At 47.8% G+C, this 24089-nt stretch overlaps 8 protein-coding genes across 8 annotated transcripts; 5 read left to right on the plus strand and 3 right to left on the minus strand.

The window, feature by feature from the left end:
* Positions 1 to 604: 604 nt before the first annotated feature.
* Positions 605 to 1950, minus strand: M431DRAFT_543143 (carbohydrate-binding module family 50 protein; the record flags this gene model as incomplete). Its single annotated transcript, XM_024921143.1, has 2 exons — positions 1258 to 1950; positions 605 to 1170 (listed from the first exon to the last, which is right to left on the minus strand). The coding sequence occupies exons 1-2, from the start codon at positions 1778 to 1780 to the stop codon at positions 605 to 607; spliced, it is 1089 nt and encodes a 362-aa protein (XP_024769162.1). The 5' UTR covers positions 1781 to 1950.
* A 1274-nt stretch (positions 1951 to 3224) lies between these two features.
* On the plus strand, positions 3225 to 4040 carry M431DRAFT_486793 (hypothetical protein; the record flags this gene model as incomplete). The annotated part of the gene is made up of 1 exon (XM_024916423.1): positions 3225 to 4040. One exon carries the CDS (start codon positions 3225 to 3227, stop codon positions 4038 to 4040), a length of 816 nt encoding a protein of 271 aa, XP_024769163.1.
* Positions 4041 to 6389: 2349 nt separating this feature from the next.
* M431DRAFT_524670 (glycoside hydrolase family 18 protein) lies at positions 6390 to 11623 on the plus strand (the record flags this gene model as incomplete). Its single annotated transcript, XM_024920586.1, has 8 exons — positions 6390 to 7769; positions 7837 to 8328; positions 8414 to 8623; positions 8701 to 8799; positions 8881 to 9633; positions 9807 to 9990; positions 10052 to 10178; positions 10300 to 11623. The coding sequence occupies 8 exons, from the start codon at positions 6390 to 6392 to the stop codon at positions 11447 to 11449; spliced, it is 4395 nt and encodes a 1464-aa protein (XP_024769164.1). The 3' UTR covers positions 11450 to 11623.
* Positions 11624 to 11799: 176 nt separating this feature from the next.
* Positions 11800 to 15077, minus strand: M431DRAFT_153705 (hypothetical protein). The gene is made up of 9 exons (XM_024912891.1): positions 14911 to 15077; positions 14718 to 14846; positions 14599 to 14646; positions 13645 to 14547; positions 13490 to 13591; positions 12957 to 13440; positions 12735 to 12903; positions 12591 to 12664; positions 11800 to 12540 (listed from the first exon to the last, which is right to left on the minus strand). Exons 1-9 carry the CDS (start codon positions 14956 to 14958, stop codon positions 12104 to 12106), a joined length of 2394 nt encoding a protein of 797 aa, XP_024769165.1. The 5' UTR covers positions 14959 to 15077; the 3' UTR covers positions 11800 to 12103.
* Positions 15078 to 15811: 734 nt separating this feature from the next.
* M431DRAFT_486796 (hypothetical protein) lies at positions 15812 to 17760 on the plus strand (the record flags this gene model as incomplete). The annotated part of the gene is made up of 6 exons (XM_024916424.1): positions 15812 to 15867; positions 15926 to 16253; positions 16306 to 16516; positions 16566 to 16709; positions 16759 to 16779; positions 16919 to 17760. 6 exons carry the CDS (start codon positions 15812 to 15814, stop codon positions 17758 to 17760), a joined length of 1602 nt encoding a protein of 533 aa, XP_024769166.1.
* Positions 17761 to 17992: 232 nt separating this feature from the next.
* M431DRAFT_126347 (hypothetical protein) lies at positions 17993 to 20242 on the minus strand (the record flags this gene model as incomplete). Its single annotated transcript, XM_024912276.1, has 2 exons — positions 17993 to 19895; positions 19948 to 20242. 2 exons carry the CDS (start codon positions 20240 to 20242, stop codon positions 18052 to 18054), a joined length of 2139 nt encoding a protein of 712 aa, XP_024769167.1. The 3' UTR covers positions 17993 to 18051.
* A 920-nt stretch (positions 20243 to 21162) lies between these two features.
* M431DRAFT_512934 (hypothetical protein) lies at positions 21163 to 22748 on the plus strand. Its single transcript, XM_024919933.1, has one exon. The coding sequence runs from the start codon at positions 21223 to 21225 to the stop codon at positions 22525 to 22527; it is 1305 nt and encodes a 434-aa protein (XP_024769168.1). The 5' UTR covers positions 21163 to 21222; the 3' UTR covers positions 22528 to 22748.
* Positions 22749 to 23282: 534 nt separating this feature from the next.
* On the plus strand, positions 23283 to 24025 carry M431DRAFT_524673 (hypothetical protein; the record flags this gene model as incomplete). The annotated part of the gene is made up of 2 exons (XM_024920587.1): positions 23283 to 23365; positions 23427 to 24025. The coding sequence occupies 2 exons, from the start codon at positions 23283 to 23285 to the stop codon at positions 23896 to 23898; spliced, it is 555 nt and encodes a 184-aa protein (XP_024769169.1). The 3' UTR covers positions 23899 to 24025.
* Between the last annotated feature and the right edge of the window lie 64 nt (positions 24026 to 24089).

Genomic DNA, 24089 nt, shown 5'->3' on the forward strand with positions numbered 1-24089 from the left:
CAAACTTTTGTACGACAACGTCTCTAACATCGTGTCCCACAATGACAGCGGAGCCTTTGCCAACCGCTTTAATCACCGCCAACATGTCCGAAATAGGCGGTAGCAGCATAGTCTTCCTTTTCTAGTGGGACATCATTGGGTGGATATCCGCGCAGTGTGGGAGTCACAACGGTGTATTTCTTTGCGAGTTCTTGGGGTTGAAAAGTGTTCTGGGTCGCCTCTCTGTCTGGGAAACCGTGTTGTAAAACCAGGAGAGGTCCAGAGCCGTATGACCGGTAATGGATCCCCATGCCATCGTTGCCAACGAAACTTTCATGGCCGTGTATGCGCTCGTTTGCAACTGAAGCAATATTAGTACTACACTACATAATGCTATATGAACTTGCTACCGGTTATCAACCCTAAAAAAGCATGCTCACTGTATTCATTTTATAGAAAGCAGTTGGCGTTTTATACGAAACTTCAAAAACTCATATATTGTAGCTAACACTTCACGGCAATTTTGTCTATTCCCATACTCTCGTAAAATCATCCTTATCCATTACTCATATAATCTACAACTATACGCTCTACTACTTGCTACTATACAATCGAGCTCATGTATTTACACGCCAACGCAAATGTAATCGCCTAGCCACAGAGTCGTGCAGGTAGATCCGACGCCTGGATTCCACTTCTCAATGTTGGCAGCCGTCGTTTTTTGGCTGGTAGCAATAGTGGCGCATGAGTCGCCCGACTTGACGAGGTAGAACTTTTTACAGTTGTTCACCATTCCCGTTTCGAAGGGCGTTGGCGTCGTGATGCCGTTGCCCGACGAGGTTGTCGAGGTCTTCTTGGTGGTCGTGGTCGTAGTCTTCGGCGGCGTGTAGCCGATGGCGTCGACACAGACGTAATAGCCGACGTCAAGGGTCGCGCAGGACGAGCCGACAGCTGGATTCCAGGAGTAAAAGGTTGCGAGGGGGACGTTGTAGGTCGTGGCGATGACGGCACAGGAGTCGCCGGACTGGACAAGATAGAACTTGTTGCAGCTGGTGGTCATGCCGGTCTGGATGGGAGTGGGCGTGCTGATGCCGTTGCCGGTGGTTTTGGTCGACGTGGTGGTGGTGGTCACTTTGGAGGCGCCGGGGACGCCGACACAGTAGTAGTAGCCGGCGATGATGTTTGTACAGCCTGTAGAATGTGTTAGCAACTCAGTGTCTTACTCCTCTTTTTTCATCCTGGCGAGCACAGTTGATCAGAACATAGAATGGGACATACCTGTGTTAACCGATGGGTTCCAGGTAATGAATTGGCTCATACTGATGCCAAACTCGCTTTCAATAGCAGGGCACGAGTCACCGGGTTGAACTAGGTAAAACTTGTTACAATTGGCGGCGGTACCCGTCTGCTGCGGCTGGTCTGAAGTCGTTGATGACGACGTGGTCGACACACGCGTGGAGGTGACGAGAGTGGAGGAGGTTTTGGCCGGCAGAGCCGAAGACGAAGAGCTCGTGCTCGACTGAGACGAGGAGCTCGAGGGCGGCGAAGATGAAACTGTGCCGACCACGCAATAGTTCTGACCGGCCACGAGGTTAGGGCAGGAGACGCCAGGGTTAAGAGACTCAAAAGTCTGCTCGGTCAAGCCCCATTCAGAAGCAAAGGAGTCACAGGTATCTCCAGAACTGGCGGCGGTTGCAAAGCTACAAGTGACCTGTTGACGGGGGGCCAGTATCATGGCCCGAGTCAGGTGTAGCTGAGAGAGGAGGAGGAGGCCAGCCTTGAGGGGAGTTGGCGCCATCATGATTGCTGATGCTTGTTCAAGGACAGATGACGATTTAGAGCAACTCAGAAGTTACCAGAGTGATGCTGAAGACGACTGTTGAGAAGAGGATGCAATGCCTTGTCTCGTCGAAGGAAAAGGGCATGGCAGACGGCCCTTTTGTACCCAGAGCGCACCTGGAGAGTCTTGACACGGTTGAGGCTGGAAGTTGCATCCATCGCAGCGCGCAGTATACTATGTCATGCCATGATTCCTATAGCACGGAGTATATGCCGCACGCGGATTAGAGGTCCGTGGAGATAGAAAAAAAAGTCGCGACAGTCCGAAGAGATGTGCTGAGGCGTCGTCGGGTCTAGAGCGTGAAGCACTCCACGATAGAACCTTTCTCCTGAATCAAGCGACGGAGATATCCATCCTGTTGGCCACATCTGCTATCAAATTCACATTCAGCTGCTGTTGGTCGGGCAAGAAAACCAAAAGTCTTCGACGTTACATACCACACTCGGGTTCTTGCTACGGCTCTCCTGCCACTTGTGGTAAGTAAAGGTCGCCACCAGAGCCGTCTTTCTCTTCATATGGGTCAATGAACTCACTGGAAACGGCAAACTTACATCGTATGTTTGTATAGTGCAGAGTTGTTGGATCCAACTTCGGGGGGGAAGAACATGGGGGAACCAACAGACGTTAGATAGTCTGTAAATAGCAGCCTATACAATATCAACCGGGTTGTCTTTCTAGCAGGGGTGTTAGAGTAAAGTAAAAAGGCGCAAAGCTTGTATGTTCGCCCGCGGACTTCATTGCTATCTAATTTGTCTAGGCTAATCTACCGAATACAGCTGTGTTTTGTACAAATATACAATTGCGATGATGTAGCGAGGTCGATATCAATATAGTTAATGTAACTGGCTCTGCTAGATTGACTGGTAAATACTGCGTGGATTGTCTTCTCTTTTGACTTGCTTTAACCGGTATAAAGCTATGGGGTTGGAGGAGAATATCTGTGGGAACCTAATTAGCGGATCTGGTTTGCCATTAGACCGACCAGTGGGGGACCAAAGTCCCGGAGGATCAAGAGGGTATCGGACAGGGGTGAACCAACAACATAAAACGGTTCCTGCGTGCCGTGCCGTCTTTCCCGGGAAACCGTGCCTTTCACACAGAGTATTGGTGCAGCCGAAGACCCCCAGAGAAGGATCTTTTGTACGTGTACTACTTTGTATTCTGTAGTTGAAACTAACTGCCGCCGTTGACTCGAACGACACGGCCATCTCGACATCACCACCCGCACCGCCATGGGTGTTGCTTTCTTCTTCCTTATTCTCTTCCCCATGGTCTTCCCCCTCAAACTCAGCATTCTCTTCTTTTCTCTCTTTTCTTATCCTTGGGCAATCAGCTAATCAGTGCGGGCTACCCGCCATTTCGTTCATTCTATACCCTTCAACCTCAAGCGTTCTCATCTTCCATCATGGGCGCTTCTAGCCACGTTCGCTTCGCCTTCGTCGCGCTGTTGGCCAGCTTGATGACTGCAATGGGTGCCAAGAGCACTTTTCCCACCCTTCCTGCCACTCTTGAAGTGGACTTGCTATTCCCTCGCAATGAGACTTACGCTCCGAGCTGGCTGATGCCTGTGGTCTTTGCAGTTCAGAACTCATCTCTGGCTGTCCCGCTGGGCGTTTCAATCCAGTGGCGCATGTGGGAGGGCAACAACACGGGGTCGCCTGGATCTATCGGCCTGGGTGGTTTTGATGTGGCCGGCGATGTGACTACGGCGAGATCCACGCCCAAGAACCCGTATCTGATCAGCGATGCTGTCAACACCATTTCTTACCCAGACGGCGTCTGGACTCTCGCCTGGTACGTGCAGTACAACGGTTGCAACGGGCTAACGCCACAGCCAACGCATAGCGAAAACTTCACAACCGTCTTCACCGTCAGCAAGTCTGGAAAGGCAATCGATCTTGAGGCGGCTACATCGTCTGACGTTTGTGGCGCCGCACAGGCTCAAGCATTCAACATAACCTCTCCCGGGGAATGTGATGATTTTGGTCCCAGCCCAACCACCAACCCATGTGCGGCGACAATCGACTCTGCAGCTGCATCCAGTCTATCCGCCTGGGCTAGAGACACAGGCGCTATCTGCTCCTCTTACAGTTCTAATCTCACCTGCCTGGATCCGCGCCCGCCTCCCGGTCAACCTTCAGCAGCCGATCCTCGCGTGGCAGCGGCGTCGACATTTCTCACGCTGCTGGCTGCATTGGGTGCCCTGATCCATCTTGCATGAGGTAGATGCATGCGCTCTACATGGTTGATTGAAAGACGGGCACGGGTCTTTTTCTTTCTTTTATAAGTAGCAATTAGCTGGCCTTTGATGATGATATATTTTAACCCTCCTCCTCCTCATCTTCCTCTTCTTCCTCTCCTTGTATTGAAATTGTGGCAACATACATGTGATATACAAGATGAGCGTGTTCAATCTTTGGTATTATTTACTCGTATTGCGCCCTCATTGTACGAACGTCAATCATCAACAGATCCTGCCAAGACTTGTTAAGGTTGTTAGTTTGTAGAGAAAAAGCCGGTTAGGGAAAAGATTTTCTAGCATTGACTATAGTATGTAGATCCCCCACATGATTTACCGTAAATCCTTGGATCTAGTCTGAACAACTGGATAGGCCTATGCGGGCTCATTCCATGCGGATCGTTGTGATAGTTTAAGAGAGCCATCATTGTCAAAAAAGCATACATAGATGACCAATTCTCAACATGGTATCAATTGCAAGCTGAAATTTCTTCATCAGCGCCCTCCAATGATAGGAGTGACTGACTATTATCCCCTGGCCACTCCACCGACAAAAAGTCCTCGACCAAGCAGGCTAATCTCCGCAGGAAGTATCATGGATAATTCCCCGTCACCAAAGAGGAAACCGCTGAAAAAGCCGTGTTCTGAAGCCAAGATTCAAACTCCAGGGTACCCTTGTCAGCACATCCTTGCCGATATGGACGTCGTTTGTAGCAACCAAGACTCTGCGGCCATCCCAATGGTCTGATCTGATCATGTTAAACAAGGCCATGAGGCCAAACAATTTGACCACTCTGCCGTTTCAGCCTTATCCTAGCGTTTATACCATGTATATTCCGCCAGTAGCCAATCCGCCGATGTGCCGCGGGATGCGTCTAGTGAGTGCAACGTTGTACCCCTCTGGGAGCGAGTCATTCAGGCCCACGATGCCTCGGCTTTGCGTTGCCAAACGCACCAACACCGGAATCAAAATGAAGTTTCTCCATGGATCCTCTTCGATTGTCTATTAGGCTTTACTGAATTGCCATGGAGTCGTCGGCCCTATTGGTTATTACCGGGTTCAATCTCCTCATTGCAGCTGAATGCGCCAATCCTGTTCCTTTACTGGCAACCTTTTCTCTTATACAATCTAGTGATAGTATATCTGTTTCTAACTTGAACGGTATGTGAAGCGGTCTATAGAGTGGTCAATTTGGGCGGTATCTTTCACCTCTCTTGAATTAAAACTCCTAGTGAAAGTTTTATCTGCTTCTGGCCCCTCGACGTTGCCCCTGTCTTTTTTCTTTTCTCTTTTTCATAATCGCCGTGCCGCATTCCGATCGGGCCCCAGTCTTGCTTCCCGCTCCTTGGCGATTGATCCCTGGGCATGGTGGATCCATCGTTAACTATTGCCCACAGCACTAAACGCCGAACCTCTTGCGTGGGTCTCCTGTGGTCTTTGTTATGTCTGTTGGCCGTGAAGCTGTTGGTTGTGAAGCTGTTGGTCGTGGACAATTTCTAAATTTGTTAATCTTGAGAAGAGTTTTCTTTCATTTTCCTCTACTATACGGCTATCACGGCAGAGATGACCCTTTCTGTGTTCTATTCCACCTATGGGCAGCTATATACAATGGTCTGCATGCGGATAGGCATGACTTTCATACAGCGGTCTTCTCGGAGAACACCTGCTATAAGCAACTTCTCCGATCATACGATTTATCCTTCATCCAAGATTGCTTCCAATGGGTGTGCAATATGCTTCCAGGGGAGTTTCTGAAATCAATATATAGCTCTTCAAAGTCTGTAAAAGACCAGCTATGATACAGCCTTAATAAGTTTACACCACTCGTTATATTTGAGTCTTGTGATTCATACAAGCATTTGGAAAATCCTTTACAAAAGGAATAGATTCCTCTGTACTCATACGGTACTCGACACTTTCACTCTGTTTCATTTCTCTTTGCGAGCATATATACAATTCTTACTTCTGCAGTTGCTGTCCTCGAGGTATAGTAAAACTACGACTCTTCTTCTTTATGCACAGGTGAATTGTCAGATTTGGCCTTATAAATTATCTGCTAATAGCCAGTCAAGGAGACATATTCTACATTTTATTCCAACTAGAAGCTCATAGGTTGCACATTGGGTTACAACATGATCAAGCATCAAACAGTATAAAATCTACGGCAACAATTACCCATCTCCCACGGGGCTAGTCAAGCCCATCATCTGCTTTGCCATCTTGGCATCTGCTCTTCTTTTTCCTAGTCACGATACGTGCATAATTCAATGCCGCTGTCCAACTCTTCCGCGTGGCCTCGGCCACGCGACACTTTCCTTGCCTTCCTATACATGACACTTGCCTCATTGTCCTTCTTCGTTGGCACATCTTCCGCGATAACGACGCCCCTTAGGCTACCTGCGAGCCCGGGTTATCAAGGCAGATCCAGTGCTTGTCCAGCAAGATGTGCCGTGACGGGGCCCAACCCTGCCAACTGGTCTCTATACCGCAACTTCAATCAGTTTGCCTTATGCCAAGAGTCCATCTTCTACTCTTTCTCCTTCCTCGACCCAGTCGATGATGCTAATGAAGTTCACCGCATCTACGCCTGCACTTCTTTCGGCCCGGACTGGGCAAACTTGCCGGCCAACACTTCGAGTCTCAGCTCGCAGTCAGCAAAAGCCCCAGTCCTCGTGAATGGCACATATGAGATTGGATCCTGGCCTTCAGCTCCTGGCTCTATCGTCTCAACTTCTCTTGCCACAATCACCACCCAGATCCGCCATTATCTGTCCAACGGATTCGGTGCCACGGACCATCCGACCATTCTCTTCGCCAGCTTTGGCTCAACCTCGGTTGGCCTCTATATTGGCCAAGGTCTGCAGAACCGGGGCATCGGGAACATCGCTCTGGCGTACTTGGAGAACTCCATCGCCACATCCAGCGCTAGCCATTCTGCTCAGGTAGCGATGCAATTTTGCCAGCCTGGCCAGACTTCGCATCACATTTTCGGCTTGATAGCCACTGGCAATGGAACTTTTGCTGCGGTACAGGACGCCCTCAAGTCATGGTCGAAGGCGGAATGCTTGACATTCCCCGTCGTCCAGAACGCCACGGGCACCATCCCCCTCGTGACGCCCCTATTCATTCCCTCCACCAACATCACCAGCAACAATTCTTCCTTGACCCATGGCAATGCCGCCTCTGTTGGGCACAGAGCACTCACACCGCGTGCCAACTGTACCACCATCCAAGTCGTGTATGGTGATGGCTGTGGCTCCTTAGCGCAGCGATGTGGCATCACCTCGGCTCAGTTCACCCAATACAATCCCGCCTCAAACGAGTGTTCCTCGCTCCAGCCGGGCGAACACGTCTGCTGTTCGGCTGGCACATTGCCCAATTATGCTCCCCCGCCCCAAGCCGATGGCACTTGCGCGACTTACACCATCCAGCCGAATGACGACTGTTCCACCATTGCTGCGACATACAGCCTCACGGTGACTGAACTTGGCAACTTCAACAACAACACCTGGGCTTGGGGTGGCTGCAACCGCCCCCTCTTTCCAAACAACATCATCTGTCTAAGTAAGGGCAACCCGCCAATGCCGGCGCCTGTCTCCAATGCTCTCTGTGGGCCACAGGTCCCTGGCACGCCGACTCCCCCCAGTGGAACGAACATCTCCACGCTCAACCCATGTCCCCTGAATGCTTGCTGCGATGTATGGGGCCAAGTAAGTACAGCGGTTCCTTGCCACAACCCCTCAATTCAGTCCATCATGTTGCTAACGATAGTCTCAGTGCGGTACGACGGCTGATTTCTGCACCAACACAGGCACGGGCGCCCCTGGAACCGCGGCTAAAGGCACCAATGGCTGTATTTCCAATTGCGGCACCAATATCGTTCTGAGCAGTCCTCCTGCGACGTTTAGGAGCATTGGCTTCTACGAGGGATACAATTTGCAGCGGTCTTGCCTCTTCCAGGACGTCTCTCAGATCAATGTTGATGCTTACACACACATCTATTTTGCTTTCGGTGTGCTTACCCCGTCCTATGTGGTCCAGATTCCCAACGACACAACTCTCTATGAATTCAACGAGTTTCGGCGGATCGTGGGCGCAAAGCGTATCTTGTCTATCGGCGGTTGGGACTTTTCCACCAACCCCAGCACTTACAACATCTTTCGTGAGGGCGTCACCGCCCCCAATCGTTTAACCATGGCAACTAATATTGCCAACTTCATCAACGATAATGATCTCGACGGTGTCAACATTGACTGGGAGTATCCAGGGGTATGAATATTTACCCCCTTTGCTTGCTCTGCGTTTGTTTGTGTGATAAATTGCTAATTATCTTTTCGTCCTTATTTCATTATAGGCGCCAGATATCCCTGGCATCCCTCCGGCTAGTACTAGCGATGGTACGAACTACCTCGCTTTTCTCGCCATCCTGAGGAATCTTCTTCCCAGCAAAGAAATCACAATTGCCGCTCCGGCGTCATACTGGTATCTACAGGGCTTTCCCATCGAGAAGATGGCTCCGCTCCTTGACTACATCATATACATGACGTACGATCTGCATGGACAGGTATGATGCCCCTCTTGACCTCGGGTGCAATTTTGCGACATGGGAAACTGACGTCGAGTTCTCTTCTTCCTGTATAGTGGGATTCTCAGAATGCGTGGTCACAGCTTGGTTGCCCAACTGGCAACTGTTTACGTACGGACGTGAACCTTACCGAAACAATCGGCGCGTTGGTCATGGTGAGTTTATGTTGGAACGGCCGCTTTACTATTGGAGACCCTTTTATTCTCTATCGCTAATGCAAACTCTTGCGTCGATAGATCACCAAAGCCGGTGTCCCCTCTAACAAGGTTGTAGTCGGCACGACCAGCTACGGACGATCATTCGCCATGGCTGAAGCGGGCTGTTATGGGCCAGATTGCACATTCCTGGGCTCAGCTGATGACTCGCAAGCTGAACCTGGTATTTGTACTCAAACCGCGGGCTACATCTCCAATGCCGAGATCCAGGAAATCCTCGCCAACTCTAGCCGGGTCAACCAGAACTTCATTGACCCAACTAGCAACACCAATATTCTTGTCTACGACGACATTCAATGGGTCGGCTGGATGAGCAACGGCATCAAGGCCTCGCGAGCATCGCTCTACAAGGGCCTGGCGATGGGTGGCACGACTGACTGGGCTACCGATCTGCAAGAGTACAATGATCCTCCCTACACCGTCTCGAACTGGGGTATCCTGATCAGCGACATCCTCTTGGGGACAGACCCCTCTGAAGAAGGCACCCGTCACGGCAACTGGACTAAACTGACCTGTAGTGACCCCGCTGTGCAAGGAGCGCTGTTTATGGGTTGCTCCCAGCGCTGGTCGCAGTTGGACTGCAACGACGCTTGGAGTGACGCCATCGCAGTTTGGAACCAGTATGATAGCAACAGGACTACCTTCAGCTTGTCCGTCATGAACACATTTCACGGCTCCGAAGAGATAGACTGTGGAAGAATCTCTCCGAGCAATTGTGACCAGACTCAAACTTGTGATTATATTCAAGGCACCGGCGACAATGGTGGTTCCGGCGTCGCGGGCTATCTGGTGTATAATTCTTTTGTGATCATCAACGAGGTAAGCGTCCCTCCTCGTGTGAGAAAAAGATGGTATAGTGTAGTAGAGAGGGAGAGAGGGGAAGAGAGATATCGTTGAAGTGCTGTTGCCGGCATGATGAGAGTAGCTGACATGAACCCATAATTTAGATATACAGCCAGTTCTACGCCGCTATCGGTTATGCTTCTTCAAACTACATCGACAACGCACTCACGGACTTTGAGAACACCTTCGCACCGGTGCCTCCGGAAGAGGACCCCGAGTGGGAGCTGATCTTGACCAACCTTGTAGGTCTCGGCCTTACTGCAATCGCCGCGCCATTCTTCGACGGAGGTGAGTCAAACAGCCATTGCTTCCTCAGTCATCACATCCGCAACTGCTAATTGCCTCATAGTCTTTGGAGCTCTGCCAGCTCTTGAAGCTCTAGGAGAAGCCGCCGCCGACACGGTCAAAGATATTACCTATGCGACCCTCGCGTTCGGAGCCGCCATCATTACCATTACACTCGATGACGGTGGAGAGTAAGTGCCATCATCCCTTTTCATTGAAACATCATCGAATCAGGATGTCCTTCACGGCAGCCTACGCTTTGTTCTGGATTGATATCGACGAGAGCAATTGGCTGATCAAATTTATTTGCAGAACGCATTGGTCAGCACGGTCTCAGTCCTCCTTCAGCGAAACTATGGGAGGAGCGATTGTTGGCTGGACTACCATCGTCGAAAATCAGCTCGCTGCCTTATTCAATGGATCAGAAGCATCCATCGCTCTCCTCGGGACCCTAATTGGTAATGGTAATCTCATTGAGTGTGATGGCTCTTCCCCGTTGCAAAACGACCCTTTCGACAACAGCACATACCAGAGCCTGGAAAAATACGTGGAAAGAGCCTTGTTCGGGTTCGCCATCCCGGCCATTTGGACCGTCTCTGGTGCTGCTGCCTTCGTTGTCGACTCGGGCTATCCCTGCGGCACGGTGAACCCTCTGGGCCAGTACATGAGCAACGACACCGCAGAGGCCACCTATTCATGCTACAATGGCAATCTGTACTATCTGGTCTCTGCCGCCGGCGATTATCATGGCTGTACTGGCGAGGATATTGCGCTTACTGTTGACACCGTTGATCCACCACCACCACCGTGTACTGATTCCCTCTTCACTGCTCCAAAGGGACTGGACAGCCTCGGCTCGAAATGGGGAGGTATCACTCTGTCTGACCTCATTGCGGGATCCGTGAGAACATACGTCGCCAACGGCAATACCAACGGGGCGCCTGCCGCCAACCCGGCGGACTCGCAGACTCTCCAAGACCTCGCAAACCAGGACATCACAACGCCCGGCTACATCACTCTCCCGGTGTGTAGCCCCCAAGTTGCCTGGGCCTCGTGGACGAATCCCTCGCAGTCCAACGCCACCGCCCCAGGATACCCATGCAATCCGCTGCAGGGCGTGACCAAGTGCAGCAGCTACACCTACGTGGACCAGACCAGCTCTGCCTCGCCGACGGTGTCCGACTGCCAGACCATCATCAAGAACATCCAGGGCACCAGCGGCTCGTGGAACACTGGCATCGGCTCGCAGCGTGACATTGCTTCGTTCGGCTCCTGCCACTTTGGCGTCGACAACAGCGGCGTGACTGGCGATGTCACTTACCAAACTGGCAGTCAGGATATCGTTAACATCATTACTCAGTCAATCGCACTGTATGGCGGTGGCGGTCAAGTCGGCGCGAAAGGATATATGGAGTGTGCTGGTGATGCGGGTAGTCAGTACGTTGAGTGGGGGTTGTATTAGTATTATCTAGTAGACAATTGTGCTAGAAACTGCTATACTATCTGTCTGTTTTCCTTGTTAGGCATTGACAAAAATATTAAATTAAATGTATATATCAGGTAATGTCAGAGGCCTGGAAGCATAATACCTGAAAGGAAGCATCCGAGTGCGGATGAATAGCTGTGTGGTTTAAATAGGAATATATAAACAGGAAAGAAATATCCTCTATTTGTAGAGGAACGTACAATTCTTTTTAACTACAGGTTTGGAGCTATAGGATGTCAAGAATGGAAGACATCCATTGCACTCAAGAGAAGTGCTTGACGAGACTCCAAATTCTCCACTACCTATGGTTGTATGTGCTTGATCATAGGAGTCATCGGCCTCAAATTCCCAAGGGGCACAAATACAGCAAAAATGCAAAAGAATGTAACAGCTAGTGTTTGCTGATGGTCACTCACTACATGTAGCTACTGGGTATCTACCAGTAGTAATCCGCCGAAGTTGGCTAGTCTATGAAGCGGATTCCTGCGCTCAACTTACACACCAATCGAAGCCTGACTCAAACCGCCCATTCCCGTTTCCGTTTCTTCGTGAAAGAATGCTTTGGCTTTGAATTAACTGCACATGTTTCCTTTTGAACCTTGGCATCTGAATCAAATGCTCCACTTTCAACTAGCGGATTAACCTTTCCTGGCTGTTGATATACCGGTCATATTGTACTGTAAAATCCGTTTTGAATGAGCGGGAATTGTTAGCAATAGCCTTCAAATGACTCTTCTTGAGCTTGCCATTGCCGCCGTTATATTTCTGCTCCGCGCGCGCTAATCCTAACGAAGCAGTGACAATATTACGAATCTGTCGACCATCAAATCCGATATCATACACGTCGTCGTTGAGCCATTCCTTGATCTCTTTATAGTTATCAACCAGGCCTTTGTCATCAAGGGGGTCAAGAAAACCACTAAAGATATTCTTCATCTGTTTCGGCTTGAGGCTGTTGTATTGGATAGAAACGTGGATCCGAGATGGAATGGCAACATCAAACTGGGCGATTTGGTTTGTTGTCAGGAACATGATTCCTTGGTAATACTCAAGGACTCGAAGAAACACTAGATAATATCAGCCGGAGGATACGCTCATTCTAGGGAGCCTCATTTACCCGAAACAAGGGCATTTCTGTCCGTGGATATGCCACCTCTTCCTCGACTTTCCAAGAAGACATCGGCTTCGTCACTAGATAGCCATTATTGTTAGTGTTAAGAGGGAAGTGAAGATGAAGGATAGCTGGGTTGTCATCACTCACATTAACAGGATTGCTTGCCATGTGGTCGCTAAGGAGAATATTCTGGATAGATTAGACTCTACACGCCACGCTTTAGTCCCGACGTCGGCCACACTAATAGAAAAGAGAGGTTTGCGAGTGGAAAGAGCGATAGTTTCTGCTGTTGACGTTTTCCCAACTCCGGGCGGGCCTTCGCACATTGTCTAGTCAGCATAAAATTCCAATTATTGTAGTGATTCATACCGTATAAAAGGATAACCAGGCCCTTCCCCTTTCCTGGAATAATGTCGTCAACTTCGAGAGCGTCTCTAGTTCTCTTCGCTTGATTTGTTTCTGAAATATGGCTGCGTACAAGATTGAAGAGCAATTCTTTTTTCTCTCCATCGTCGTCGAGATGTAGTCGGTTGTGCCAAGCATCCTGTTTACTATCGAATGGAATATCCTTGACAAGGGTCGTTTGAAGCTGTGCCCATAGTTTCTCCTCAAGGACATAGCCAAGAACACGAGGAGGGCAGATCATGTATTGTTCATCTTCCCAAATTTCGTTCCCCTGAACTTCCGTTTTGTCGAACCGAGTCCTGTACTTGATGGCTAAGCCCTCATTCTGTTGGCAATCAGCGCACACACAGTCCGCGCTGCCAGAACTTGGCTCTAGGTCTCCATTACGACCAATTGGAGGACCATATTGGAAGTACGATAGATGATCGACCATAACTCTGCTGTTCACCTACAATAACCGTTAGAATCACCATTGCTCTTGGGATGCCATGACTTACAAAGGAAGATTTCACGCCAGCCGACTCCATGGGGCCGCGACGACTTTTCACAAGGTGGTCAAACTCCAACCTCATAGTTCTCGATCGGGTATCACCGTCATCCTAGTAATTAAGTTAAATACAGCACTTATAATATAATCACGAAGGCAACTCACATCATCGCCCAATCCGGAGAATCCTTTCTTTCCAAAGATAGTTTGGCCGCTATACTCGAAAAGCTGCGATCCTTCTTTTGCGGTGCATAGAGATCGAAATCTCTTGCCACGCTCAATTAACACATTCTCGATTGACTTATCTTCATCAACCTTGAGTTTGAAGGGATAGTATGGTAGAGCTTTGATGGGCTTGTGACCCTCAAATGGTTCAAATAAGAGTGTGAAGGCAGTTCTCTGAAATTTGAGGCCAGTCCAATCGTACGTCCAACAATCTAGCCTCCAAGGCAAGTATTGTTGTGGACGGTCATCGCGCTCTGGCCAGTTAGTTTTAATGTCTCGAACAACAAACACTTGATCTTGTTCCTGGAAAGGTTTGCCATAAACCAACATTCCAGGAGGGAATATCGTCCATAGGTCGTCAAACTGAACAGTCGATTCCTTCAAAGACAAATCTCGTACTTTGAAATATTTATCCAGTTTAGCATCACCGCAAGAACCACCAGAGATAACATCCAAGAGAATTCTCAAATCTCCTCGCGCTTGCTTATCTTCGTCATCCTTTGGAGGCTGTGCTGCGGCGTTTACCAGTATATCCCACTCATAAACGATAGCTTCATAAGGAGAAAAGAGTGTGACAGGCGATCCGCGGAAGTAGTGAAAGGGATGACTACCAAGATGTTCCTTCAAGAGCTCCCATAATTTCAGGTTGACTATATCAATCTCAGAGGTGTCTTCGTGACTAGAGAACTTGTTATGCACTGTTTTCTTCAGGATGAAGGCGAAGTTGTTCCTATCATCTAGCTTTGTGTTTTGAAAATCATCTGGGTGTTCAACACGTTCGCCTGTCTCCGGGTCTTTCGTTGCTTTGATAATTTTGACTCTAGTGTTTGGACTGGCCTCTTCCTAGGGGACATATTAGAGCATTGTGGTAGATGAGTTTGATCACCAACTTACACTGTGAATCTTAGTTTTCGTCTCGGAATTAACAGTGTCAATTTGTTCCTACAGTTATTTTGAAGTCTTATTAGCACTATTGTGGGGGTATTCGGAGGTGGGTGTGTGTGTGTTCATACCTCCGTCGAGTCACGATCTTTTGCTTCAGACTCTTTTGCATTTTGCTTAGTTGTATTGAGAAGGGACTGGTATTTCATCTCCATTTCTTCTAATCGTTTCTCGAGGGCCATCAATTTCGATCCCAGATCCTTAATAATTTTTTTTCTGATTTAGTAACGAGGACGATTTGGATACTATATAGCTAGTACTGACAAGAGGATCACTTACGGACGCCGGGTCCGCTTCCACAGAGAAGGCCATGATGGAGATACAAATGCACTTATCTCCACTGGATCGTTGAGTATTGTCTCGATTAGTACAAAGGAAAATGCGGCTAAAAGCACGGCTGTACAGGCTGGAGGATCTTTGTTTGTGTTGCGCCTTGGAAACTAAAATTACATATATATAGGTATATACCTATTGGCGGAGGCATCGACTGGCTAAGTATCTTCGCGTAACAAACTACCTATGCAATGAAATTGGTTTGGGATTTGTTTGTGTTACATTTGCCGCTGAATTATATTAAATGTATTAATAGTAGACCAATGGAATAAAGCTTCGGTGATGATTTGGCGGGGCCCTGGCGCTTATGCTGCAGATGGATGTAATGGCACGCGAAGTTGGACAGCCAAAATAGGCCATCGCCGGTGCAGCTTGTATGCGTGTTGGGTGTATTACTTGACCCCTCAAATTATATCAACTGCAGGAATATGTGGGATATGTGAATCCTTCACTGACCTGGAGAACAGAGATATGGCAGGATCGCAGCTTTTGTGCGCGATTTAATTCCCCTTCTTTCCAAGAGCCAAAAACACAGCTTATACAAGGTACGTTCTCGGCAGTTTCTCCACTAGTTGCCTATGATGACGCTGCCATAGCGCGCGGCTGAAAGACAAAGGTAACTAGTAATATCAGTGGTTTTGCTTACATATACTAAGCCACGCATGTTCTTCAAGGCCACAGACAAGTACATGAGGTCCCAGATTCGAGTCTCTGATTCAGGAATTGTTTCTTATTTGGCAGATTTGAGATAGCATCTCCATTTCGTATCCAAGCTTCTGCTACATTGCCATACCTGATTGCTCCACCCAATTCTGCTAGGCCGTCTATGGAAATGGATCAAGAAAACATCCCATCGAAAGCAAAAAGGGGATTTAGCAACAGGGATATGTACGCCACAATACACAAAGGCTTCTTTGTGCACACTTATAATTAACTTGCGTTTCAGGGCTGTGATACAAAAGACAGATGAAGAACAGAAACAGCTTTACGCCTTTATCAACAAACACAGTCAGTTCTCAGAAGAAGAGAAGTACGCTTTACAGATTGACAGCGTTCCCGCGTTTATAAAACAATGGAATCTGGCCATCGATTCAAGAGGCAAATTCGAAGCGAGCCATGAGCATGGAGTTGGGCTTGCAGCTCGAAGAACTCAGCAGTTTGCAGAATCTGCCTACGATGTCTTACAGCACATGAACCCTATCGTGCAGCTCGTACAAGACTTTGGCGCGCCGTATGGTGGAATGGCCATTGGAGTAATCTCTTTTTTGTTTACCGTATGAATCTTTGCCATTGTTCATGTCAAATTAAACTAATCAAACTTCTCAGGTTATCAGAAACCGAGCCAAATTAGAGGCTAGCATATATGATACACTACTTCAAATCAGAGACAGAACCGCTGGACTAGAAGTATTTCGGCATATTTATGACGACGATCATGAACTTGATCAGCAACTACAGTCCAAAATTGTCCAGGCTTATAAAAGCTTTATGAGTTTTTGCATAGAAGCTACAAGATTTTACTCTAGTGGAAGCATGAGTTAGTATCTTTATCATCCTATACTAATGGCGTCCGCTTATTCGTTCAGGGCGATGGCTTAGAATTACCTGGAGCTTTTCACATTCTTTGGAAGATCGAGCATCTGAGGTCCAAAGGTCTCTCGTGGATGTGAGATATACCAGCGAAGAGCTATTAAGCAAAAATGTCGATAGAATCAAACAAATTAATCTTGGTTAGTCCCTTCTTCCATTCCAGAAGGCACATGCTGACGTCGGCCATAGACCAGATGGAAGAAATTAAACGTAAGTTCCCTCTACATGGTGAAACTTCTCGCAATTATCAACTCATGAATATCCAAAGGCCTTCAAGAACAAATAGAAAGTAAGCTTACTCAATAGCGCCCATATGATATGCTTGGTATTGTACTCACAAACATTTCAGAACTGCAGATAGGGCGTGATAACGATCGTCTGCTGGCGATCCAGAAGCTACTACATCTGGAAATATACTCTCAGGAGTATGAATGGGAACTGCTACAGAGGTATCACCGTAATACCGATGCATATTTCGATCAGCAATGTTCTTTATTAGAGGTTATGAAAGGGTCTCGACTTGAAGCCTTCAGAAATAACCCGAAAATACGCCAATGGCGATATTCTGAACATTCATGCACACTGATTTTGGCAGGATATAACCACGACATCTACTCCGGGATGTGCTGGCTCTCTCCCTTTGCATTGGATACAATCAAAAGTCTGAGAGGATCGCAGGATAATAACGTATACGCTTTCTACATTCTTGGGCAACGCGATCATGATTCATTCTCTCAGGTCCTCTGGTGCATTTTATTTCAGCTACTAAGACAAACCAATGAAGCTTTACAGGATGATACTCAGTATGCAGAATTACACACGGAAATCCAAAAGTACCAGAATGCGACTGAAACCGGAGGATTAAAACATACTTTGCATGATTACAGCGACGTAACTGATACACTTCTCCGAAAGGCAGCTGTCAGGATTCTGAAGATGATTAACCAGAATAAAACGGTATGGATTATCCTAGACCGTGTAGATCAATGCAAGTCAAGCACAAAAACAAAGCATCAAAAGAGGTTAATAAAAGCATTGGTCTATCTGCTTGAAAATACTACTATTCGGATAAGGATTCTTGCTATTGTTAATGGGTATGACTGGAAAGTGGAAGAGCAGCACGACGAGTTCGGAGCAAGTAACCAGTCTAGTGTTATTGTTGATACATACAAACAACGCTTAATTAGTTAAACATATAGATAATATGATTAAGTATCTTATGATTGCGATAATAGTTCTCTTGGAGTTTGGATTAGGGTTCTCCTCAATCTGTGTCGCTGATATACTCCAGTTCTGTCTTATAGGCATCAGTGGCCCTTAACCATGGGGAGGATGAAATTAGTAAACACCCAATACCGTAGGTATTATATGCCGCTAAATTTAAAGTCCTGGTATGCATGAAGTAGAAGATATTGAACCCCTGAAAAAAGCTTGACGGGACCCTGGATTCTCTACTACCTATGGTGGTGTGTATTTTTTGAGCTAAATTATCATAATATCACAGCGTTGCGCGCCATATAACCAGTCAATTCCATACCTTGATTCAAGGTGCTCAGTCAACTGAACAATCCCGACGCGTTGGTAAACCTTCAATTCTTCCCTCCGCAGGCGCGTATCAGACAAAACAAGACATACTCTGGGGAAGAGTGCAAAGAGATAGAGTGCGCCTGAATCGCGTCTAATTCGCTCATTGGGCAGATAATCTGCTGAAAACGGCAATCTTACGGACGGTACTTTGCACGAAGAAGCTTCGGAAAGCCCTATCTCCAGTTCAAAGGTGGTCATATCCCTTGGCGATAGGAAGGCTGGGTTGACAACCAAGGTGGTTGAGCGTAAAAGACCTGAAACAACTAAGGTGGCGGATGAAACTTCGCCATAGTAGTTCTTCCCTTTGGCCTTGACTTGAACCGAACGAATTATTGGCCGTCGGTAAGATGATTTTTGCCGGGAATGGTCCGTATTACGGACGTGGTACTGTTCGGGTGAGAACCAAATGTCTTCTGCGTTCAAATAGCGAACGCCTGCATTTACAGACACCCATGACCAGGAAGGGCCAATGTATTCCCGAGAGCGATTCAGATGACTTGAAGGTTTATCGGCAGCCCAAGCAAGATCGCGAAATAGGGATGACTTCCATAGCCCAGCATGATATTCGCCAAGGAAAGGAGCCATACGATGCGCAAGACCTGACAGCGCTGGGAGGCGATCAGTCTGTTTCGTCAACTTTAGCTTGGAGTAGTGCTCGACGAGACCATGCCACTGTTTGAGAGGCACAAGTATCTCTTTCATTTGTAGGTTGTAAGTCTTCAAGGCATCCTCTCGTGATGCTCTGAGTCTCTGCTCTCGAGTATCAAGTTGATCATTGACCTCATCAAAATCCGGATCGAGTCTTCCAATTGACTGTCGCTCATTCACTTGTGAGATCACAGGTTGTACAGCGTCCTCTCTTCTTGAACTTTCACTTTCGCTTTCGGGCTGGTTACTGCTGATTTTCAGCTGTGACGCAATCGCGAATAATGATTTCAGATTGAGACTGTTCGACAACCCTCCACATTCGCAGATTGTGTGTTCACAACACTCCCAAATCATCTCCCGTAGGCAGAAATGAAGGACTCTTGGCGACAACACTCGTTCCTGGAATACCCAGGCTCTGGAGAGCAGCGGATTGTCCCGTGTTGGCATCGCCGTTGGATTGGTGGCCCAATGGGGAAGCTTACGACGAACTTTGAGCGAGAAGTTGTCTTGAGCCGAATTTGTAACTTCCAATGAGTGCTCGGCGTATTCATCTGTCTGAGTTGGGAAGCATCCAGACGAGTTGGAATCAGACCAAGTTGCAGCCAGCGTGAGACATGACTGATGGTAAATGTCGGCCATTTTTGCGGATTGAATCTCCCAATCCACCGGGTCGTCTTGAACAATGCAAAGCGCGTCAATCCAGAGGTAGGATATGTTAAGCTCCAAGCAGAACCGAACGGTGTCCTGAAACGTTTTTGGAAGTTCTTCCCACGGTATTCCCTCTTTTCTGTCACCTAGGTTCGCGATGGTGGTGATGAAGTTGTGATCCAAGCTCCAACGGTGACTCAAAGTAGCGTATTTGCCTAGACCTTTGACTGGTTCGGTGAGCCTGACCGTGATGTTGCCTTCAATCGGAGCTGTGAGTGAGAGGACCCTGTCTGGCAAGGGAGATAGATCTGAAGAATGACATAGATGATCAATGTCACACTCCTCCATTTTCGTTTTCACCCACTCTATTGCTTGTTTGGATAGTGGGTGGCCATTGCGAGTCGACCTTGGCCAGAAGACTTTCCTTAGCATCAGATCCGGATCTAAGCTATTGGTGAGTATAAGGCATAATTACAGGGGTGAAATAATTCTTACGAGCTTTGTCAGTGAAAAACTCTATCACGACCCTTGGCTTTCGCTTTTCTTTGAGGAAGTAGATTTCCAAGAAGAGTGTGTCGCCGGAGAATGCATAGCCATTGACAGTAGAGACATCCGTCGCAAATGACCAACTTTCATCTTGCATAAGAAGAATTCCCTGTCGCATAATAGAACAGAATTGGCATTTTCTGACAAGTGCTGATTGATCTAATTCGCTGGATGTAAATTCGATGGCGAGCCTCACTCCCGATCTCTTTTGTTTGAGATCATTGCAGACTTGACAATTCGACATTGAGTAGCAAAGATCCCTGCTAGGGAGGGAAAATGGTAATTACAATAAACTGTTACAGTTGCTATTATTGAAGTTTTTTTTGTGGTCAAGCATCTTCTTATCTTGGTGAGCTTGGCCTGAGTCTAATATTCTTCTGGTCGGGCTTCTGCCTGGATTGTATGCCTTGCCGATGTAATTAGTGGGCACCCTCGTGTTGAGTTGAATCAGCCTAACAGATTCAGATGGAGTTGTTGCTACCGGGCAGCAACAGTTATTACGATATTTTGAAATGATACAACCAATGTACGGAGTAGTTACAGCATATATATGATACGATTTCCAAGATAAATACTGCACACTTTTTGTGGTCTAGCTGATGCTATGCGGGTGGATTTACTTTTCTCTCAATGAGAGATGCGACAGGTCCGAATATAGTTAACTGCACCAGCCAGATAGCTAATTCCGCTATAAAACGTAGTGTAGTAACCGAAAATTTGTCTAATCCTTTTATATATATTCTTTTTTCTTCCCCTTTTGAAAGCGGAAGGTAGAAATCTTGAAGTGCCTTAGGTACTGCCTGATGGCAGACTTGAACAGCTCGTATTATGTGATCATCTGCCGCTGCTTTCCCTTGTTCTTTGTTGCTCTTTTGACATCAATGCTCCCTGATAGATATTATGCTCACTATTATTCTCGCCGTCAATAGCCAATCTCATTTTTCGAGTTAATATTGATATACTAGTTCGTCGCACAATAAACGTAAAGAAAGATCTTGATCTGCCGGGGTTTCGGTTTCACCACGTCTGTCGTTTCCACGCCTCAAGGCTGACAGTGGCTCCAGAAATAGCCCGAAGGAAGCGCGCTAGCATCCTTTCTAGAAACAGCAACTCCCGGGACCCCTTTTTTAATTTTCTCAGAAAGACTATCAGTCAGGCATCTATCTCTCTTCTACTTCTTCATCTCTGTTTAACCCCGTCAATGGTTGATAAAACACGCGCAGCATGAGCCGAGCTGTTTGGCTCGATGGCCTCCGGGGCATCGCGGCGGCCATTGTGGCGACTGACCACTATTTCATGGGCGCCGTGTTGCACGCCGGCTTCAGGTCCTTCTGGGCGGATCCGCCTGAGGAGAATCGTAAACTCATGCAGCTGCCTCCCTTTCGCTTGATCTTTGCTGCGCATGCCATGGTGCCCTTGTTCTTTGTCATCTCGGGCTACGCCATCTCAATTAATCTCATCCGACTAAGGACCGGCAATAACAGTGAGGGATTCCTTCGCCGACTGTCTTCGGCAGCCACACGTCGCGGCTTACGCATCTACCTCCCTGTATTCTGCATCACCGTCATTTCGCAGATCCTCTTCTTTCTCAATCTCTTTTCCTGGGTACCCGGAGATGACATTGTATGGGGTCGGAAGCCTTGGATTGCACCTTGGTTCCATGTTACCTTTGTGTTTCGGTACATGCTCGACAACATCAACATCATCGCCATCCAATACAACGGCGGTCTCAATGGCCAGCTATGGACTATGGCTCTCGAATTCCGCGGGTCTTGCGTCGTGTATCTCGCTCTCCTGAGTCTGGCGTTTTGGCAGCCGAGGCCTCGACTTTGGCTGCTTGTAGCTTCGATGGCTTACTGGTTCTACTTTGGGTATTGGGATGTAGTGGGATTTCTGGCGGGGTATTGGTTGGCTGAGCTGCAAGTGTTGTCTGAGTTGCAGACTGTTAGCACCGAGGCAGAGTATCTAGCCTGGTTCAAACCGTATATCCCGATCCAGGCGCGATCCGTCAACTTCAGCACCATCCAAACGTGGGTCATGTTCGTCGTCGGCATCTGGTTTCTCTGCTTGAGCGACGACGGTGCTCTCCCACCGGGATATCAATTCTTACAAATTGCCGAATCCTCGCGATGGGACGGAAATTGGGGGACAATTGACAAGTCGTGGAAAACGGTTGGCTCTGTGCTAGTTGTCTCTGCGATCAGCGCCACAGAAGTACTTCAACGCCCCCTCAACTCCAAATTCGTACAGTATTTGGGGAGGATTTCTTTCTCGCTATACCTCGTACATCAATCTATCTACCACTTGTTCAGCGATCCTGTCAGGAATATGCTTTGGTTCATAGCAACAGGGGGAACGGAATCCGAGGTTGGCGCGAGTGAGAACAAATTTGCAGGCGCAGTCTGTTGGATTGGGGGCTACATCATCCTCTCAACAATCAACTTGTATGCGGCAAACTTATACACGAGATTCGTCGACGAGCGATGCATAAATATTGCAAAACGTTTCGACCAATGGGTCTCCCAGTAACTGTTGGAACAGCGATGACTATCAAATGCAGCCTGCAGCATATTCTCGGCTGCAAAAAACAGAAGACATCCAACTCAAAAAAGAGCGAGGATATGAGACATGAGAATATGGAGGTTAGCAGACTTAGATCTGGAACTACATGATATAGAAGAAAGAAAATGTTAGAGTATGAAAGGAAATTTCTACAAGATCTAGTTATGAAGTATTGCACAGCTTTCTTGATAATGCCAGTATCGGTGTTATACATCTATCCGTAACGTAGGTCTTTGCCATGGCAAGGGGTTGTTTCCGAAAGAAATTGACATCCTCTTCGCCTGGATCTTGAGGAACGATGATCTGTTCGGATAGATCTGGAATATTCGAAAACCTGCCATCCTCTGAAGTCATTACTGCTCCATTTGCCTTCATAAGAGTGTACACGCATGCTCTATTAGATAATCTTCAAACTAGCGAATTAGCGTGCTATCCGGAGTAAGCATCGCTCATGAATGCTGCCTATGTCATTCAGATCATCTTTCCGGAACGTATCCGGCGCTAATAACAACCCTGTAGATCCCAAACCAGAGGCTTCATGGCGAATAACAAGAATGATCATGTGTAAACAAGTTGTCGTAGTCCGAGGTACTAGAATCCGAGGTATTGGAATCCAAGGTTTATAACCCTACCGATACTCCAATACTTATTGAAGCAATACCCAGCGTCTTCGTGTCAATATTGTCGGTGTCCTACCTATTCTTGTCTTACATATTGTGAAAATGGAGACAACCCGCAACATTCATCCCAATCAGCAAAAGCTCATCGACCGGGCTCGAGAATTCTTGGCCGAAGTTGAAGACTTGTAAGTAAGGGATCTTGACAAAAACATCAAAATCATGCTTTGAGCACTCATTTCCCTATAGAACTCCGGGCAAAGACCTTGAAGCGACACTGAACCGAGACTACGGTCCTGGAAACCCATACTATGATGACTTCTGTCACCTAATTCGACAAGCTCTCGAGAACGACGAAGGTTGGGTGGCAATCGACGAGATAGATGGTCCAAAGTATCGTCGCACTAGGATCAGTCCTCCGTCTGAGTTGAACCGTCACTTTAGCATTACGACCGTTTACATGGATAGCCAAGAAGAATATCGCGGCCAGTATCACCTCCACCCATACGGCGAACTCAACTGCGTCGTTCAGTTGGATTCATCAGCCGAGTTGATGGGAATGTCCGGGTGGCAAGGCTCCGGGTGGACTTCGCCAGGTCCCGGGACTCATCACTATCCAGAGGTCCGTGGAGGCGCCCTGGTGGCTCTCTTTTTTCTGCCGGCCGGCCGCATATCCTATAAGAGAGCGAAGCCGGGAGATCCGCAGCCAATAGCTATCTAATGGGGAATAGGAACCGGTTCGGAGGCTAGTGCATCTTAGTTGGCGATGTGTGCGTGAGTCTGACAAACCTAGTCAACGTAGGCGATCCCCGCATTAAATAAGCAGCTTTATTAGAGTAATAAACTGGGCAACGTTTTTTGAGTCCTATTTATCGTTGTCATAACCCGAAACCCCTGCTCTTCTGTTCCCTC

The sequence above is a fragment of the Trichoderma harzianum genome, assembly GCF_003025095.1.
Source record: "Trichoderma harzianum CBS 226.95 unplaced genomic scaffold M431scaffold_18, whole genome shotgun sequence".
NCBI lineage: Eukaryota > Fungi > Ascomycota > Sordariomycetes > Hypocreales > Hypocreaceae > Trichoderma > Trichoderma harzianum.